We start from the raw sequence: 19,313 nt of genomic DNA, 5'->3' as shown, positions 1-19,313 counted from the left end.
AATAGGCTTTGTAGGGCCCACTGAGTGAGAGAGGACGCACACAGGAGTCAGGAGTGGCACACAAGCCCAGAGGCCAATATTTATCTCCCACTGATTGATTTAGTGATTTTTTCAGGTAGATTTTGGAACCCAAATCAAGCAAAAAAATTAATAGGCTTTCTATGGCCCACAATTGGAGAGAGAGAGATGGCACACCCAGGAGTCAAGACTGGCACACAAGCAGAAAGGGCAATATTAATCTCCCACTGATTTGATTTTTTTTTTTTTTCAGGGAGACTTTAGAAAAAAAAAATACAAAAAAAATGATTTTTTCAGGAATAATTTAGAAACCAAATAAAATAAAATGATTGTTTCAGGGAGAATTTAGAAAACAAATAAAAAAAAAATAGGCTTTGTAGGGCCCACTGAGTGAGAGAGGACGCACACAGGAGTCAGGAGTGGCACACAAGCCCAGAGGCCAATATTTATCTCCCACTGATTGTTTTATTGATTTTTTCAGGTAGAATTTAGAACCCAAATCAACCAAAAAAATAAATAGGCTTTCTATGGCCCAATATTTGTGAGAGAGATGGCACGCTCAGGACTGGCACACAAGCCCAGAGGCCAATATTAACCCCTTTACCCCCAAGGGTGGTTTGCACGTTAATGACCAGGCCAATTTTTACAATTCTGACCACTGTCCCTTTATGAGGTTATAACTCCGAAACGCTTCAACGGATCCTGGTGATTCTGACATTGTTTTCTCGTGACATATTGTACTTCATGATAGTGGTAAAATTTCTTTGATAGTACCTGCGTTTATTTGTGAAAAAAACGGAAATTTGGCGAAAATTTTGAAAATTTCGCAATTTTCAAACTTTGAATTTTTATGCAATTAAATCACAGAGATATGTCACACAAAATACTTAATAAGTAACATTTCCCACATGTCTCCTTTACATCAGCATAATTTTGGAACCAATTTTTTTTTTTGTTAGGGAGTTATAAGGGTTAAAAGTTGACCAGCAATTTCTCATTTTTACAACACCATTTTTTTTTAGGGACCACGTCTCATTTGAAGTCATTTTGAGGGGTCTATATGATAGAAAATGCCCAAGTGTGACACCATTCTAAAAACTGCACCCCTCAAGGTGCTCAAAACCACATTCAAGAAGTTTATTAACCCTTCAGGTGTTTAATAGGAATTTTTGGAATGTTTAAATAAAAATGAACATTTAACTTTTTTACACAAAAAATTTACTTCAGCTCCAATTTGTTTTATTTTACCAAGGGTAACAGGAGAAATTGGACCCAAAAAGTTGTTGTCCAATTTGTCCTGAGTACGCTGATACCCCATATGTGGCAGTAAACCACTGTTTGGGCGCATGGGAGAGCTCGGAAGGGAAGGAGCGCAGTTTGACATTTCAATGCAAAATTGACAGAAATTGAGATGGGACGCCATGTTGCGTTTGGAGAGCCACTGATGTGCCTAAACATTGAAACCCCCACAAGTGACACCATTTTGGAAAGTAGACCCCCTAAGGAACTTATCTAGAGGTGTGGTGAGCACTTTGACCCACCAAGTGCTTCACAGAAGTTTATAATGCAGAACCGTAAAAATAAAAAATCATATTTTTTCACAAAAATTATATTTTTGCCCCCAATTTTTTATTTTTCCAAGGGTAAGAGAAGAAATTGGACCTCAAAAGTTGTTGTCCAATTTGTCCCGAGTACGCTGATACCCCATATGTGGCAGTAAACCACTTTTTGGGTGCATGGGAGAGCTCGGAAGGGAAGGAGCGCCGTTTGACTTTTCAATGCAAAATTGACAGGAATTGAGATGGGACGCCATGTTGCGTTTGGAGAGCCACTGATGTGCCTAAACATTGAAACCCCCCACAAGTGACACCATTTTGGAAAGTAGACCCCCTAAGGAACTTATCTGGATGTGTGGTGAGCACTTTGACCCACCAAGGGCTTCACAGAAGTTTATAATGCAGAGCCATAAAAATAAAACAAAATTTTTTTCCCACAAAAATTATTTTTTAGCCCCCAGTTTTGTATTTTCCCTAGGGTAACAGGAGAAATTGGACCCCAAAAGTTGTTGTCCAATTTGTCCTGAGTACGCTGATACCCCATATGTGGGGGGGAACCACCGTTTGGGCGCATGGGAGGGTTCAGAAGGGAAGGAGCGCCATTTGGAATGCAGACTTAGATGGAATGGTCTGCAGGCGTCACATTGCGTTTGCAGAGCCCCTAATGTACCTAAACAGTAGAAACCCCCCACAAGTGACACCATTTTGGAAAGTAGACCCCCTAAGGAACTCATCTTGATGTGTTGTGAGAGCTTTGAACCCCCAAGTATTTCACTACAGTTTATAACGCAGAGCCATGCAAATAAAAAATATTTTTTTTTCCACAAAAATTATATTTTAGCCCCCAGTTTTGTATTTTTCCAAGGTTAGCAGGAGAAATTGGACCCTAAATGTTGTTGTCCAATTTGTCCTGAGTACGCTGATACCCGATATGTGGGGGGGAACCACCGTTTGGGCGCATGGGAGGGCTCGGAAGGGAAGGAGCATCATTTGGAATGCAGACTTAGATGGATTGGTCTGCAGGCGTCACATTGCGTTTGCAGAGCCCCTAATGTACCTAAACAGTAGAAACCCCCCACAAGTGACCCCATATTGGAAACTAGACCCCTCAATGAACTTATCTAGATGTGTTGTGAGAACTTTGAACCCCCAAGTGTTTCACTACAGTTTATAACGCAGAGCCGTGAAAATAAAAAATCTTTTTGTTTTCCCACAAAAATTATTTTTTAGCCCCCAGTTTTGTATTTTCCCAAGGGTAACAGGAGAAATTGGTCCACAAAAGTTGTTGTCCAATTTGTCCTGAGTACGCTGATACCCCATATGTTGGGGTAAACCCCTGTTTGGGCACACAGGAGAGCTCGGAAGGGAAGGAGCACTGTTTTACTTTTTCAACGCAGAATTGGCTGGAATTGAGATCGGACGCCATGTCGTGTTTGGAGAGCCCCTGATGTGCCGAAACAGTGGAAACCCCCCAATTATAACTGAATCCCTAATCTAAACACACCCCTAACCCTAATTCCAACGGTAACCCTAACCACACCTCTAACCCTGACACACCCCTAACCCTAATCCCAACCCTATTCCCAACTGTAAATGTAATCTAAACCCTAACCCTAACTTTAGCCCCAACCCTAACTGTAGCCCCAACCCTAACCCTAACCCTAGCCCTAACCCTAGCCCTAACCCTAACCCTAACCCTAGCCCTAACCCTAACCCTAGCCCTAACCCTAGCCCTAACCCTAACCCTAACCCTAGCCCTAACCCTAGCCCTAACCCTAGCCCTAACCCTAACCCTAGCCCTAACCCTAACCCTAGCCCTAACCCTAACCCTAGCCCTAGCCCTAACCCTAGCCCTAACCCTAGCCCTAGCCCTAACCCTAGCCCTAACCCTAGCCCTAACCCTAACCCTAATCCTAGCCCTAACCCTAGCCCTAATGGGAAAATGGAAATAAATACATTTTTTTTTATTTTTCCCTAACTAAGGGGGTGATGAAGGGGGGTTTGATTTACTTTTATAGCGAGTTTTTTAGCGGATTTTTATGATTGGCAGCCGTCACACACTGAAAGACCCTTTTTATTGCAAAAAATATTTTTTGCAATACCACATTTTGAGAGCTATAATTTTTCCATATTTTGGTCCACAGAGTCATGTGAGGTCTTGTTTTTTGCGGGACGAGTTGACGTTTTTATTGAAAACATTTTTGGGCACGTGACATTTTTTTATCGCTTTTTATTCCGATTTTTGTGAGGAAGAATGACCAAAAGCCAGCTATTCATGAATTTCTATTGGGGGAGGCGTTTATACCGTTCCGCGTTTGGTAAAATTGATAAATCAGTTTTATTCTTTGGATCAGTACGATTACAGCGATACCTCATTTATATCATTTTTTTATGGTTTGGTGCTTTTATACGATAAAAACTATTTTACAGAAAAAATAATTATTTTTGCATCGCTTTATTCTCAGGACTATAACTTTTTTATTTTTTTGCTGATGATGCTGTATGGCGGCTCTTTTTTTGCGGGACAATATGACGCTTTCAGCGGTACCATGGTTATTTATATCTGTCCTTTTGATCGCGTGTTATTCCACTTTTTGTTCGGCGGTATGATAATAAAGCGTTGTTTTTTGCCTCGTTTTTTTTTTTTTTTCTTACGGTGTTTACTGAAGGGGTTAACTAGTGGGACAGTTTTATAGGTCGGGTCGTTACGGACGCGGCGATACTAAATATGTGTACTTTTATTGGTTTTTTTTTTTTATTTAGATGAAGAAATGTATTTATGGGAATAATATATTTTTTTTTTTTTCATTATTTTGGAATATTTTTTTTTATTTTTTTTACACATTTGGAAAATTTTTTTTTTACTTTTTTACTTTGTCCCAGGGGGGGACATCACAGATCAGTGATCTGACAGTTTGCACAGCACTCTGTCAGATCACTGATCTGACATGCAGCGCTGCAGCCTTCACAGTGCCTGCTCTAAGCAGGCTCTGTGAAGCCACCTCCCTCCCTGCAGGACCCGGATCCGCGGCCATCTTGGATCCGGGGCTCGAGCAGGGAGGGAGGTGAGGAGACCCTCGCAGCAACGCGATCACATCGCGTTGCTGCGGGGGGCTCAGGGAAGCCCGCAGGGAGCCCCCTCCCTGCGCGGTGCTTCCCTGCACCGCCGGCACATCGCGATCATCTTTGATCGCGGTGTGCCAGGGGTTAATGTGCCGGGGGCGGTCCGTGACCGCTCCTGGCACATAGTGCCGGATGTCAGCTGCGATAAGCAGCTGACACCCGGCCGCGATCGGCCGCGCTCCCCCCGTGAGCGCGGCCGATCGGCTATGACGTACTATCCCGTCCAGGGTCAGATAAGCCCAGGGCACCTCGACGGGATAGTACGTCTAAGGTCACAGAGGGGTTAATCTCCCACTTTTATTTTTTTTTCCAGGGAAAATTTATAAACCCAATAAAAAAAATAATAAATAGGCTTTCTATGGCCCACTATCTGAGAGAGAGAGATGGCACGCTTAGGACTGGCACACAAGCCCAAAGGCCAATATTAATCTCCCACTGATTGATTTATTGATTTTTTCAGGTACAATTTAGAACCCAAATCAACCAAAAAAATAAATAGGCTTTCTATGGCCCACTATTTGTGAGAGAGATGGCACGCTCAGGACTGGCACACAAGCCCAGAGGCCAATATTAATCTCCCACTTTTTTTTTTTTTTCCAGGGAAAATTTATAAACCCAATAAAAAAAATAATAAATAGGCTTTCTATGGCCCACTATCTGAGAGAGTGAGATGGCACGCTTAGGACTGGCACACAAGCCCAAAGGCCAATATTAATCTCCCACTGATTGATTTATTGATTTTTTCAGATAGAATTTAGAACCCAAATCAAGCAAAAAAATTAATAGGCTTTCTATGGCCCACTGAGTGAGAGATGGCACACACAGGAGTAAGGAGTGGCACACAAGCCCTGAGGCCAATATTTTTCTCCCACTGATTGATGTAGTGATTTTTTCAGGTAGATTTTAGAACCCAAATCAAGCAAAAAAATAAATAGGCTTTCTATGGCCCACTGAGTGAGAGATGACACAGACAGGGATGGCACTCTAGCAGAAATGCCAATCTTAATCTCCCACAAAAAAAAAAAAAAGGAACTGTCCTTCAATTACTATCTCCCTGCAGTAATCTCAGCCAGGTATGGCAGGCAGCAATAAGGAGTGGACTGATGCACAAATTAAATAAAAAGTGTGGACAAATAAACAAGATAGCTGTGCAGAAAGGAAGGAACAAGAGGATTTGTGCTTTGAAAAAAGCAGTTGGTTTGCACAGCGGCGTACACACAGCAATGCAGCTATCAGGGAGCCTTCTAGGGCAGCCCAATGAGCTACAGCGCTGAGGGGAAAAAAAAAAATGTAGCTTCCACTGTCCCTGCACACCGAAGGTGGTGTTGGGCTGTGGAAATCGCTACAGCACAAGCGGTTTGGTGGTTAATGGACCCTGCCTAACGCTATCCCTGCTTCTGACAAAGCGGCAGCAACCTCTCCCTAAGCTCAGATCAGCAGCAGTAACATGGCGGTCGGCGGGAACGCCCCTTTATAGCCCCTGTGACGCCGCGGACAGCAAGCCAATCACTGCAATGCCCTTCTCTAAGATGGTGGGGACCAGGACCTATGTCATCACGCTGCCCACACTCTGCGTTTACCTTCATTGGCTGAGAAATGGCGCTTTTCGCGTCATTGAAACGCGACTTTGGCGCGAAAGTCGCGTACCGCATGGCCGACCCCGCACAGGGGTCGGATCGGGTTTCATGAAACCCGACTTTGCCAAAAGTCGTCGACTTTTGAAAATGAACGACCCGTTTCGCTCAACCCTAGTCATGCCCTTTGGTCTCACAAACGCGCCTGCGGTGTTTCAGAACTTCATGAATGATGTGTTTTCTGATTTTATCGGGCGCTTTATGGTTGTATACCTGGATGATATCCTTTTTTTCTCACCTGACATGGAATCTCACATCGGTCATTTACGTGCTGTTCTTCAAAGGTTACGGGGAAATTCTTTATTTGCTAAACCAGAGAAATGTTTGTTTTGTGTCCAGGAGCATTCTTTTCTGGGGATCATCCTTTCTGCGAATGGGTTTCAGATGGATCCCGGAAAGGTACAGGCCATTGTTGATTGGGTGCAACCCAGAGACCTCAATGGGTTGCAACGTTTTCTGGGTTTTGCCAATTATTACCAAAAATTAATCAAAGGGTTTTCTCCGGTAGTCAAGCCACTCACCGATCTCACTTGCAAAGGGGCTGATCTCAAAGTTTGGTCATCCTTGGCAGTTGAAGCATTTATCACATTAAAAAAATGTTTTATGTCTGCTCCTGTATTTGTTCAGCCCAATCCATCTAAACCATTCATTGTAGAGGTGGACGCATCAGAGGTGGGAGTAGGGGCGGTGTTGTCTCAGGGACCCGTTACTTTGACCAACTTGAGACCGTGTGCCTTTTTCTCCAGTAATTTTTCTTCTGCTAAGAGGAACTATGATGTTGGGAACCGGGAGTTATTGGCCATAAAATTGGCTTTTGAAGAATGGAGGCATTTTTTGGAGTGGGCGGTTCATCGGATCACGGTGATTACTGACCACAAGAATTTGTCTTATATTGAAACCGCCAAACGGTTAACTCCTAGACAGGCTAGGTGGTCGCTGTTTTTCTCTCGTTTTCATTTTTCAATCACTTTTCAGCCTGGTTCCAAGAATGTCAAGACTGATGCCTTATCTCGCAGTTTTGATCCGATATCACCCCGAACCTCCTTCCTCCATTCTTCAGCATGGGGTGGTTGTTGCAGGAGTATCCTATGAATTGGAGCAGGAGATTCGAAAGGCTCAGTCTCTTGCTCCTCCCTCTTTGGCTGACAATAAGCTTTTTTGTCCCAGTTCAGTATCGATTGAGGATTCTCCGGGAGTTCCACGATTCTGCTCTTATTGGTCACCCGGGGATGTCTGCCACCCGGAAAGCTATTACTAGGCTGTTTTGGTGGCCCTCCATGAATTATGATATTATTGAGTTTGTGTCTGCTTGTGATACCTGTGCCCGTGCTAAGAGCTCCCATAACCGGCCGGCTGGGGATTTGGTGCCATTGCCAATTCCAGATAGACCTTGGACTCATTTGTCCATGGATTTTATCACTGATCTCCCTCCTTCCAATGGCAAAACTGTAATCTGGGTAGTGGTTGACAGATTCAGTAAGCAAGCGCATTTTGTACCTCTGGCAGGATTGCCTAATGCTGAGACATTATCTAGATTGTTTGTTGAGCACGTTTTACCGCTGCATGGCGTGCCTTTGAGTGTGGTTTCTGATAGAGGAGTATAATTTGTGTCCAAATTTTGGAGGGCATTTTGTAAAAGATTGGGTATTTGTTTGACCTTCTCCTCTGCATCCCATCCTGAGACCAACAGGCAGACGGAGAGGACCTATCAGTCACTTGAACAGATTTTGAGGTGTCTTGCTACATCTCAGCAGGATGATTGGTGTTCTTCATTGCCCGTGGCTGAATTTGCATTTAATAATTGGATTAACCAGTTCACGGGCACCTCTCCATTCTTCTGTAACTACGGTTTTCATCCCCATTTTGGTGAATTTTTTAGGCTGGATTCAGGATGTCCAGGGGCTGATACGGCAGTGCAACATTGGGGGAGGTGTGGAGGGAGGTCCAGAAGAACATTGGGAAGGCTCAGGGCAAACATAAACTTTTTGCTGATAAGCGACGGTCTGTAGGACCTATATTCCTGGTAGGAGATAAAGTGTGGTTGTCTACCAAGAACATTCGTCTAAAGATTCCTTCTCCTAAGCTTGGTCCCAGGTTTATTGGTCCTTATGAGATCATTGAGGTGGTCAATCTAGTTGCCTTTCGTTTACGCCTTCCTTAGTCGCTTCGGATCTCCAATGTGTTCCATAAATCTCTTCTTAAGTCCTTTGTACCATCTTCCGCTGGGCCTCCATCCCCTCCGCCTCCTGTCTCTGTGGATGGTCAGACCAAGTTTGAAGTAGAACACATCGTGGATTCTCGCATTGTCCGTAGTTCTCTTCAGTATTTGGTCAATTGGAGGGGTTATTGTCCTGAGGATCGATCTTGGGTCCCGGTGCGATCTGTCCATGCTGATCGATTGGTCCGGGCATTTCATGCATGTTATCCTGGGAAACCTGGGGGTCCGGTGGCCCCCCTTGAGAGAAGGGTACTGTCATGATCCGTTCCAGAGTTTAGCCCTGTCTGCTTTCTCTGGGTGGATCATGTCAAGGGTTAACTTTGATCTGCCTCATTCTGGGCTCGGGTTTGCTATTTAGCTCCCAGGTATCCTGAGGGTGGTGTCAGTTATAGCTCTGTCTTTGGCGTATGAACCTGACTCTGGAAGCCCTTGGTTTGTCCTACTGTGAACCCTGACTTGTCCTGTGTCTGTTATCTCCTCCTGCCTGCCCTTTCCCAGTGTCTCTTTGTTTGTCTGTATATCTGCTTGACTCCCTGGTTATGATCTCTTGGCTTGGCTCTGTGACTCTGTTTCAGTTTGTCGCTATTGTACCATATTTTGCCCGTCCTGGTTTACTTATCCCTTGCTATGTCCTGACTATTCATTCTGTCTAACTCCGTTTGTACTATTATGCTGTCTTGTAATCTGACTCAGCTTTCCTGACCTCGCTCTCGCCACTAGGTGGTGTCTGTTCAGTTGCTCTGTGTGTGCAGTCTGGCTTCCCTACCAAGCTCCCCCTGATGGAGGTTGCGCTGTACTGCACTGCAGCTGCATGACACTGACAAATTACAAGGGAATGTAAACAGTTCCTCAAAGTGGCCAGCATTGGGGTCATATGTCTTCTGGGACTCTTAATGGTGGAAGGAAGAAGGACTAGGTTGAGGATTCAGAGGCCCAGTCTTTTGACTGCTGACACTGGACCATGTGGAAGACTTCGTAGTGCTGCTTGTCAGTACACTGGAGAATTTGTCTGCCATCCACCCCACATCATCCTCGCACTTGTCTGGGTTTGTTAGTGGTGTAGCGCGCTGACCAAATTTTGACATCCCCTATGACACTGGACGGCCAGGCAGTCATAGTAATGCCACACCGAAGATGGCTCTGGCATTACTGTGATTGGCATGCCAGCCCAGCATGTTCATTGGCTGTAAATAAAGCACCAAACATACTGGGTGGGTCACTTGAATATGCCTATTTACTTGACGAGTAATGAATAGCCCGAATACCGTACTATTCGTGCGAGTAACGAATAGTGCCGAATGTATTCGCTCATCACTAATAATAGTCTATGCATTTATTTTTTGTGAAATCTGCTGATAGATGCTCTTTAAGTACTGCACTAAAAGGGCTGTAAAGCTTTAGCAAGCATCACAACTCTATAGTTTTGCTTGGGTTTGACCTCTATTAATCATTCAGTGATGTCAGATTATAAGGATAGACCAGCAATATTAAAAAAGACCTGTCACTAGGGCAAAAGTTGCCAATTTTTGCTCTTATAATCCTGCTGCTCCCCTTAGTACGAATGTAAGAAATTGCATACAGGATAAAAATGCACAGGATAACAATGCAAGGAATCTTAAAGACATGAACCTAGAGAATCCTTTGAGCCATGCCACATTGGTAAAGACCATAACATTTAGCACCAAACAAAAATGCCCATATCTCTGGAACTATATTGCAGAATTAAAAACTAAACAAAAACTAAATGAAAAAACAAAACAAAACAAGAATACTCAGGACAGGGGAGGAGCATAAATAAAATAAAAGCAAAAACTACAAATTTTTGACCTGGCGTCATCATTAAGACCCAAAAACCTCTTTTATTGTTGTATTGTGCTTTTTAAAACGAAGGACTTGTCTGATGTAAATATGGCTGAAGTTCGAGAGAAATGTGTAATTTCACAGCTGCCTTTCTCTGCAGACTGAACAGCTTAGTTTTCATGCAAGAATCATGTTTTGAAATATATTAGCTTTCAGTCATTAGATGTGAATAGCCACCTCTTATATTATGTTCTTAACAAAGGTGAGTATGCAAATAAATTATTAGACGTTTGTCTCCCCATAAATGTCAGATATGATCTCGATAAAGTAATATTTATAATTATTTTTTATGGATAGCGGATTTCCTCATCACTCATAAATTTCCAATGTCTAAATTGCTAGAAATAAAAAAAAAACATTGGTCTTATTAAAAACAAATGTGTTAGGTCTAATACAAACATGTTACTACCTTCCATCTGCTTTTTCTTCTGTTGTCTGTTGGGTATAAAGGGAGCTTTGTAAGAATAATGTGACATTTTAGAACCTCTGAAAGACTATTTTATTGTTTTGTTTTATTTTGCTCTACTTTGGGATACATGTTCTCTAGTTATGAGTCACCACAGAGATTATTTCAACTGTAAATAAAATGTTTTATTTTTTTTTTAAAGCCACTTATCTTCTTTCCTCTTCAGCTCATCATGTTAAAACTGGGACATGTGAAGTTGTGGCTCTTCACAGATGCTGTAATAAGAACAAGATAGAGGAAAGGTCACAGACAGTAAAGTGCTCATGCTTCCCAGGACAAGTGGCAGGAACAACAAGAGCTACTCCATCTTGTGTAGATGGTATGTATCTTGACTTTGCTAAGTGTTGTGATCTGGTCTATAATAATTACTATGACAAAATGTTTTCCGTCATACTTTAATCCAGAATTTTGATGACTAAATAAAATACTAAGGAAGAGACTTATTTATTGTGTGACTATTTAGACATGAAATACACCAAAATTATCACAGTGGTTCATCCACTTTAAAGGGAACCTGTCACCTGATTTTGGCGGGACTGGTTTTGGGTCATATGGGTGGAGTTTTCGGGTGTTTGATTCACCCTTTCCTTACCTGCTGGCTGCATGCTGGCCGAAATATTGGATTGAAGTTCATTCTCTGTCCTCCGTTGTACACGCCTGCGCAAAGTAATCTTACCTTGCGCAGGCGTGTACTATGGAAGACAGAGAATGAACTTCAATCCAATATTTCGGCCAGCATGCAGCCAGCAGGTAAGGAAAGGGTGAATCAAACACCCGAAAACTCCGCCCATATGACCCAAAACTGGTCCCGCCAAATTCAGGTGACAGGTTCCCTTTAATAAATTGGTGGAACTTTATCCAAGGTGATGCCAATTGTGGGCAAACATTTTTATAAAAAGGCCAAATAAGTTATGATTACCTATTGTGTCATTATACAGTATATAGTCATGACCAAACATTTTGAGAGTGACATATTTTTCACAAAGCTTGCTTCAGTGTTTTTACATCTTTTGGTCAGATGTTTCTATGATACACTGGAGCACAATTCTAAGCATTTTATACATTTTAAAACTTCTATAGTTAAATGTAAAATCAAGTTTATGCAAAGACTCAATATTTACAAATTGCAATTTTTATCAAAACTTCTACAATTAGCCTTGGTATACTTGATAGCTTCTTAACCAAATTCTGACTGATGGCAACCCATTCTTGCCTAATCACTGCTTGAAGTTTATTATATTTATTGTGTTTTGTCTATCCACTTTTTGAGGACTGACTATATGTTATCAATTCGATTGAGATCTGGGGAATGTCCTCACCATGGACAAAAAAGTCAATGTTTTTCTCACAAAATCACTTAGTTATCATTTTTGCCTTATGACATGGTCTTCATTATGCTGGAAAAGGCATTGTTCATTACTAAATTGCTTCTGAATCATGGTGAGAAGTTGGTCTTGTAGGTTCTTTTGATACTATTCTTTATTCATGGTAGTGTTCTTAGGCAAAATTGTGAGTGAGCCCAGTACTTTGGAGAATAAGCAGCCCCACACAAGATTAGTCTCAGAATGCTTTACCGTTGACATAACCCAGGACTTACGGTCATTTCTTCTCTAGAAATTAATCCTTCCTGATACCCCAAACAGTCTGAAATAGCCCTCATCAGATATAATAACTTTACTCCAGTTCTCTTCACTTCTGCAGTCTGATTCCTGCTCTTGCTGGAGATTTGCATTCTGTCCATGCTGTTTTTCTTGATGAGAAGAGCTTTCATTACTGTCCATCCTGGCACCAGACCAGCCTCCATTGTATGTACAGATGCACTCACACCTGTCTGCTGATATTACTGAGCATGCTCAGCACTGGTGTTGAAACAATTTCATAAATTTATCCTGAGACGGTCCTGGCACTTGCTGGACTTTCTTGGGCACCATGAAGCCTTCTTAGCAAATTAATTTTCTTTTTGAAGTTCTTGATAATTCAATAAAAGGTTGATTTAGGTGTAGTCTTTCAAGCAACTTGCTTTAAAGTCCATTTGATGCAAAGCAATGATGACTTCAAGTTTCTTCTTGGAGAAAATTGTGGCTAACAGAAGAAGACAATGATTACAAGCACCACCCCCCTTTTAGAAGCAGCAAGTCTGCTCTTAAAAGTCTGATAAAAAACTAGTGAGTTGAAAAGAATATACCTATTGACCCCAAAGACTGCTCAAGTGGGTACAGAATAAACAATCAACTGATATTTAAAAATACAGTTAGGTTTTTATAACACATTATCACTATACAATTGTATGCTTTTTTGATAACCTGGTTAGCTTAGTTGTTGATAATTGTGGCAGTCCTCCCATGGACTGATTTCTTTCCTAATAGGAATATACTCACCCTCGAACACGCCCTGTTTCTTTCCGGCAGCCTTCCTTCCTGAGAATGAGCGCGTGAAGGACCTTAGATGACGTCGCGGCTTGTGATTGGTCGCGTGACCGCCTATGTGACCGCTCACGCGACCAATCACAAGCTGCGACGTCACCGCAGGTCCTTCACACGCTCATTCTTAGGAAGGAAGGCTGCCTGTTAGTACCAGGGCGCGTCCAAGGGTGAGTATATCAATATTTTTTATTTTGATTCTTTATTTTACACATTAATATGGATCCCAGGGCCTGAAGGAGAGTTTCCGCTCCTTCAGACCCTGGGAACCATATTATCCCATTGCACTGCACTGGGTTTCGTGTTTCGGCCGACCCCGACCCCGACTTTTTTATAGGATCGGCCGATTTCACTTGACCCGACTTTTTAGAAAGTCGGGTTTCGAGAAACCCGACCCGATCCTATAAAAATAAAAGTCGTTCAACCCTAGCGGTAACTATTATGCACAGAAGTGCATGCTGTGCCACACTAGCAGACGCCACTAACCACCCAGACTTGGGTAAGATAAGCGCTCTAATAGCGCACGGCGCTGCACTGGCGGTCACAGCAGTTAGACGCTGCTTCGTGTGTTAAAGCTGTGAGATCAGCCGGGCGCTAGATTGCAGCCATACACCTTACGCGAACAGTCATACAAAAGGGATGGGTTTTTTAAGGAACGACTTGCACTCATCAACACACACACGATAACAATTGTATACTAGCGCATGGCCGTGCGGTCATGCGAAGCTTATATAGCTGCAGCACGTTCAGGACCCTTCAAAGAAGGACCAATGGATTTGCAGCAGTGCATGAGCATGTGACCCTAGATCTCCATTGAGAGATCTTGCCCTGGGCATGCTCAGTGTGTGCAAAGCAGGACTTAGTCCTAGCACCTACAGGACCTTCCTGAGCATGTGGCCCTAGATCTCCACTGAGAGATCTTGCCCTGGGCATGCTCAGTGTGTGCAAAGCAGGACTTAGTCCCAGAAAAGCCTGCTCGCTGCAGATCAGTGCAGGGTACAATAGCTGAGCCTGGAGAGGCAGTAGTAACCCTTAGCACAGTACCAGTCTCAGCGAGACGCTGGGAGCGACATCTCCGCTGAGCAGGCTCCACTGCGGCCGATGCAAAATGGGAGACCGCAGCAGAGACGGATCGAGATTCCCCCTGTGCAGCAGAGGAAACTCGACTCCTAACATTACCCCCCCTCCTAGGGCCCCCCTCCTTAAGTCTCGCTACGCTCAAAAGCTGCAATGAGCAACGGAGCCCGAATGTGCTCCACAGGCTGCCAGGTTCTATCCTCTGGGCCGTGACCCTTCCAGTCCACCAGATAAAATTTCTTGCCACGTACCACCTTGCACCCCACAATAGCATTCACCTCAAACTCATCCGTGGATGAACCCGATGTCCCGGCAGATGACTCAGAAAACCAGGACAAATGAACGGGCTTTAAGAGGGAAACGTGAAAAGTATCGGTGATACCAAGGCGTGGAGGAATAGCCAAACGGTAGACCACAGGGTTGACCTGTTCCAGAACCTTGAATGGACCAATGTAGCGAGGCGCAAACTTAGTGGACTCAACTCGCAGCCTGATGTTACGGGCGGAGAGCCACACTAAGTCGCCAGGAGCAAAGGTCGGAGCGGGGCACCGGTGTGTATCAGCCGAAACCCTCATTCTCTCCTTGGAGGTCCGGATGGCATCCTGAGTGCGGTCCCAGATGTCACGTGCCTCCACCGCCCAGTCTGCCACCCTAGAATCGTTGGATGACACGGGCATGGGCACAGGGACATGCGGATGCTGGCCGTAATTAAGGAGAAGAGGAGTCTGACCAGTGGAATCGGCTACGGCGTTGTTCAATGCAAATTCCGCCCAAGGTAGCAAAGATGCACAGTCATCCTGCCTAGCAGAGACAAAATGTCGCAAGTATGTCACCAGAGTCTGGTTGGTTCTCTCTATCAACCCATTCGTCTCGGGATGATATGCAGAGGAGAGATTCAGCTCTATGCTGAGTAAACGGCAGAGCTCTCTCCAAAACCGAGACGCAAACTGGGGACCCCAGTCCCTGAAAATTTTATCAGGCATTCCATGGAAGCGGAAAATATGTTTTATGAACAACACCGCCAAGGCCCGTGCAGAAGGTAACCGTGGAAGCGGCACCAAATGCACCATCTTAGAAAAATGATCGGAGACTACCCAGATAATGGTGCAGCTACGAGACTTGGGTAAGCCCACCACGAAGTCCATCCCAACCATCTCCCAGGGCCTGTCTGCCACCGGCATGGGGTAAAGTAACCCAGCAGGCTGTTGCAGAGTAGACCTATTCTGGGCGCAGGAGACACACGCCCAAATATAGTCCCTGACGTCACAGGCCATATGCGGCCACCAGTACGTCCTCGCCAAAAGCTCAGATGTCCTCTTGCTCCCAAAATGTCCACCCACTCTGGACGAGTGAGCCCAAGAGAGAACCTCTGGTGGCAAATTCGCTGGTACGAAAGTCTTGCCCGGGGGCATGGACTCTAGCGAAACCAGAGCCACAGTTCTCAGGCTCTCTGAAGGGACAATAAACTGAGGCTCCTTCTCCTTCTCCTCAGATGACACTACGGAGCGAGAGAGAGCGTCGGCACGAATGTTCTTCTCCCCAGAGAGAAAATGGAGAGTAAAATGGAACCGGGAGAAGAACAGGGACCATCTAGCCTGGCGAGTATTCAGCCGCTGGGCCGTCTGTATATATACCAAGTTCTTGTGGTCAGTGAACACTTGGAAGGGAAAGCGAGCTCCGTCCAAGAGATGTCTCCACTCAGAAAAAGCCAACCTCATGGCTAGCAACTCCCTTTCCCCGATGGAATAATTCCTCTCCGCTGGTGTGAAGGTCTTGGAGAAGAAGCAAGGATGCTTCCGACCTTGAGCATCCTTTTGGAAAAGGACTGCTCCAGCACCAACGCATGAGGCATCCACCTCCATGATAAATTGTTTATCTACATCGGGGCAATGTAGGATGGGAGCGCTAGCGAAGTGTGACTTAATTGAGAGAAAGGCTTTGAAGACCTCCTCTGACTACAACTTGGGATTTGCTCCCTTCTTGGTGAGAGCAACCAAAGGAGCCACCAAAGTTGAGAAGTGTGGAATGAACTGGGGATAGTAATTAATGAACCCCATAAAGCACTGCACAGCTTTAAAAGAATGGGATTCCTGCCAGTCCATCCCAGCCTGTAGCTTGGCAGGATCCATAGCCAAACCCTGGGCAGAGATGATATAACCAAGGAAAGGCAAGGACTCCTGCTCAAACACACACTTCTCCAACTTGGCGTAGTGGGAGTTTGCCCGTAAGAGGTCGAAGACTTTGCGAACATCACTCCGATGGGAGTCAATATCTGGAGAGTAGATGAGAATATCATCCAGATAGACTACGACCGAGGTGGAGAGCATATCCCGGAAGATGTCATTGACAAAGTCTTGGAAGAAAGCTGGGGCATTACAGAGCCTGAAGGGCATCACCAGATATTCATAGTGCCCATCCCTGGTGTTAAAAGCCGTCTTCCATTCATCCCCCTCACGGATGTGAATCAGGTTGTAGGCATCCCGCAGATCTAATTTTGTAAATATCCTTGCTCCCCGTAGCCTATCAAAAAGCTCAGATATCAGGGGTAATGGGTACTTGTTCTTAACGGTGATGGCGTTAAGACCCCTGTAGTCTATGCATGGACGTAAGTCTCCAGTCTTCTTCTGTACAAAGAAGAACCCAGCCCCTGCAGGTGACACTGACATCCTAATGAATCCTCTAGCCAGATTCTCTTGAATGTACTGAGACATTGCCTCTGTCTCCGGGAGAGATAACGGATAGACTCGACCCCGGGGAGGCTCAGCACCAGGCAAGAGGACAATAGGACTGTCATAGGGGCGGTGAGGCATAAGAGTCTCTGCAGCCCTTTTGGAGAACACATCTGCATAGGGCCATTAGTGCTTGGGGAGAGAGGAAAGATCTGCGGGTACCTGTGTTGTAGCAACCTGAACGCACTCCCTCTGACATCTACCCTGACAGGATTTACTCTATCCCAAAATTCTCCCTGAGGACCACTCTATATGAGGAGAATGATAGCGTAGCCATGGTATCCCCAACAGGACCTCATCAATTCCCTCAGGAATGACTAATAGGGAGATAATCTCCTGATGTGAAGGAGACACAGAAAGCGTCAAAGGAATGGTTTGGTGGGTAATCTGTGAGGGTAGTGTCGACCCATTTACCACTCGAACGGTTACTGGCTTGGTGGGCATCACTAGGGGTATTGCGTGATGCTGGGCGACTGCGGATGACATAAAATTACCCTCCACCCCTGAATCCGCGCATAGCTCTACCATAAGAGTGGATGGGCTTATGGTAATTGTCCCCTTGAAGGACAACTTTGAGGCAAACATCACCGTGTCTAGTGTACCTCTTCCTACTGCCACTAGACGCTGACGTTTCCCCGACCGCTGAGGACACTTGGAGGCAAGATGTCCTGACTGCCGGCAAACATGACAGACCTTATGTGACTCGGACGCCTGGACTGGAGATTCCAAAGGTTTGGCGAAGGTGGGAGCCAGCCGCAACCTCTGCCTACACTGGGCTCGCTCCAACCTTCGCTCGTGAAAACGAAGGTCTATGCGAGTTGATACAGATATGAGCTCCTCTTGTGTGGCGGGAATCTCCCTAGTGGCCAAAGCGTCCTTCACATGGTCAGCCAGCCCCCTCCAAAATACGGGAATGAGGGTTTTGTCTGGCCATTCCAACTTAGACGCTAATGTCCGGAAGTGAACAGCAAAATGGCTGACCATGGTTGAACCCTGAGTCAAAGCCAGCAGTTTGAGCGCTGTATCATGGGTGAATTGAGGTCCTACAATGACCTGTTTCAGAGTGTCCAGAAACTGAAGAACACTCCGCACTACATGATCGTTGCGCTCCCACAGCAGCGTAGCCCACTCCAACGCCCTGTCCGACAAGAGAGATATTATGAATCCCACCTTTGCCTGCTCTGTGGGAAAACGTGCAGCCAGGAGCTCGAGATGTATACCACACTGGCTCACGAAACCCCTACAGGACTTACTGTTCCCAGAGTATTTCTCAGGCAAAGGGAGGTGAGATAGAGTCGGAACAGGGGTGGCAGTGGGTAAAGCTGCTGCAGCCACGCTAGCAGCCTGAACAGCAATTGCGGTAACATCCACCGCCGAGGTTGCACGCTCAAGAGATGCCAACCGGCCCTCCAGCAGCTGGATGTACCCCTGCAATCGCTGTTCGTCCACCATTACTTAGCCAGATCCTGGCGCTAGTATAATGTTAGGGTTGGCGGAACGCACCGAATATATTTATTAACTAAGATTGGTGCGTTCGCCAACCGGGATCCACCGTGCAGGAAAGAACCTGCTGCTAAGTGAATGGTGGCACTATATGGCAGTACAATGTGATTACACACACAAGTTAACGTCACCCTGTGTGAAGGAAGCGATCCCTGTTAAGTCACAGAGAGCGCAAGCATGGAACCACAGAACTCTATCCCAGGACACAGGATTAGAGTTAGTGTAGACCTCTTGCGATCGACACCACAATTGGGGTATCAGCGGTAACTATTATGCACAGAAGTGCATGCTGTGCCACACTAGCGGAAGCCACTAACCACCTAGACTTGGGTAAGGTAAGCGCTCTAATAGCGCACGGCGCTGCACTGGCGGTCACAGCAGTTAGACGCTGCTTCGTGTGTTAAAGCTGTGAGTTCAGCCGGGCGCTAGATTGCTGCCATACACCTTACGCGAACAGTCATACACAAGGGATGGGTTTTTTAAGGAACGACTTGCACTCATCAACACACACACGATAACAATTGTATACTAGCGCATGGCCGTGCAGTCATGCGAAGCTTATATAGCTGCAGCACGTTCAGGACCCTTCAAAGAAGGACCAATGGATTTGCAGCAGTACCTGAGCATGTGACCCTAGATCTCCATTGAGAGATCATGCCCTGGGCATGCTCAATGTGTGCAAAGCAGGACTTAGTCCTAGCACCTACAG

At 45.2% G+C, this 19,313-nt stretch overlaps 1 protein-coding gene across 2 annotated transcripts in view; it reads left to right on the top strand.

Moving 5' to 3' along the window:
• TAFA2 (TAFA chemokine like family member 2) overlaps positions 1–19,313 on the top strand; it is a 523,041-nt gene that overhangs the window by 479,292 nt on the left and 24,436 nt on the right. For both annotated transcript variants that reach the window (XM_069764505.1, XM_069764504.1), the window contains exon 4: positions 11,042–11,194. In XM_069764505.1, coding sequence (XP_069620606.1) covers positions 11,042–11,194 — 153 coding nt within the window. The remainder of the gene's footprint in view (positions 1–11,041; positions 11,195–19,313) is intronic.

Source organism: Ranitomeya imitator, chromosome 4, assembly GCF_032444005.1.
Source record: "Ranitomeya imitator isolate aRanImi1 chromosome 4, aRanImi1.pri, whole genome shotgun sequence".
Lineage (NCBI taxonomy): Eukaryota > Metazoa > Chordata > Amphibia > Anura > Dendrobatidae > Ranitomeya > Ranitomeya imitator.
This window is presented reverse-complemented; position numbering and strand designations above follow the sequence as displayed.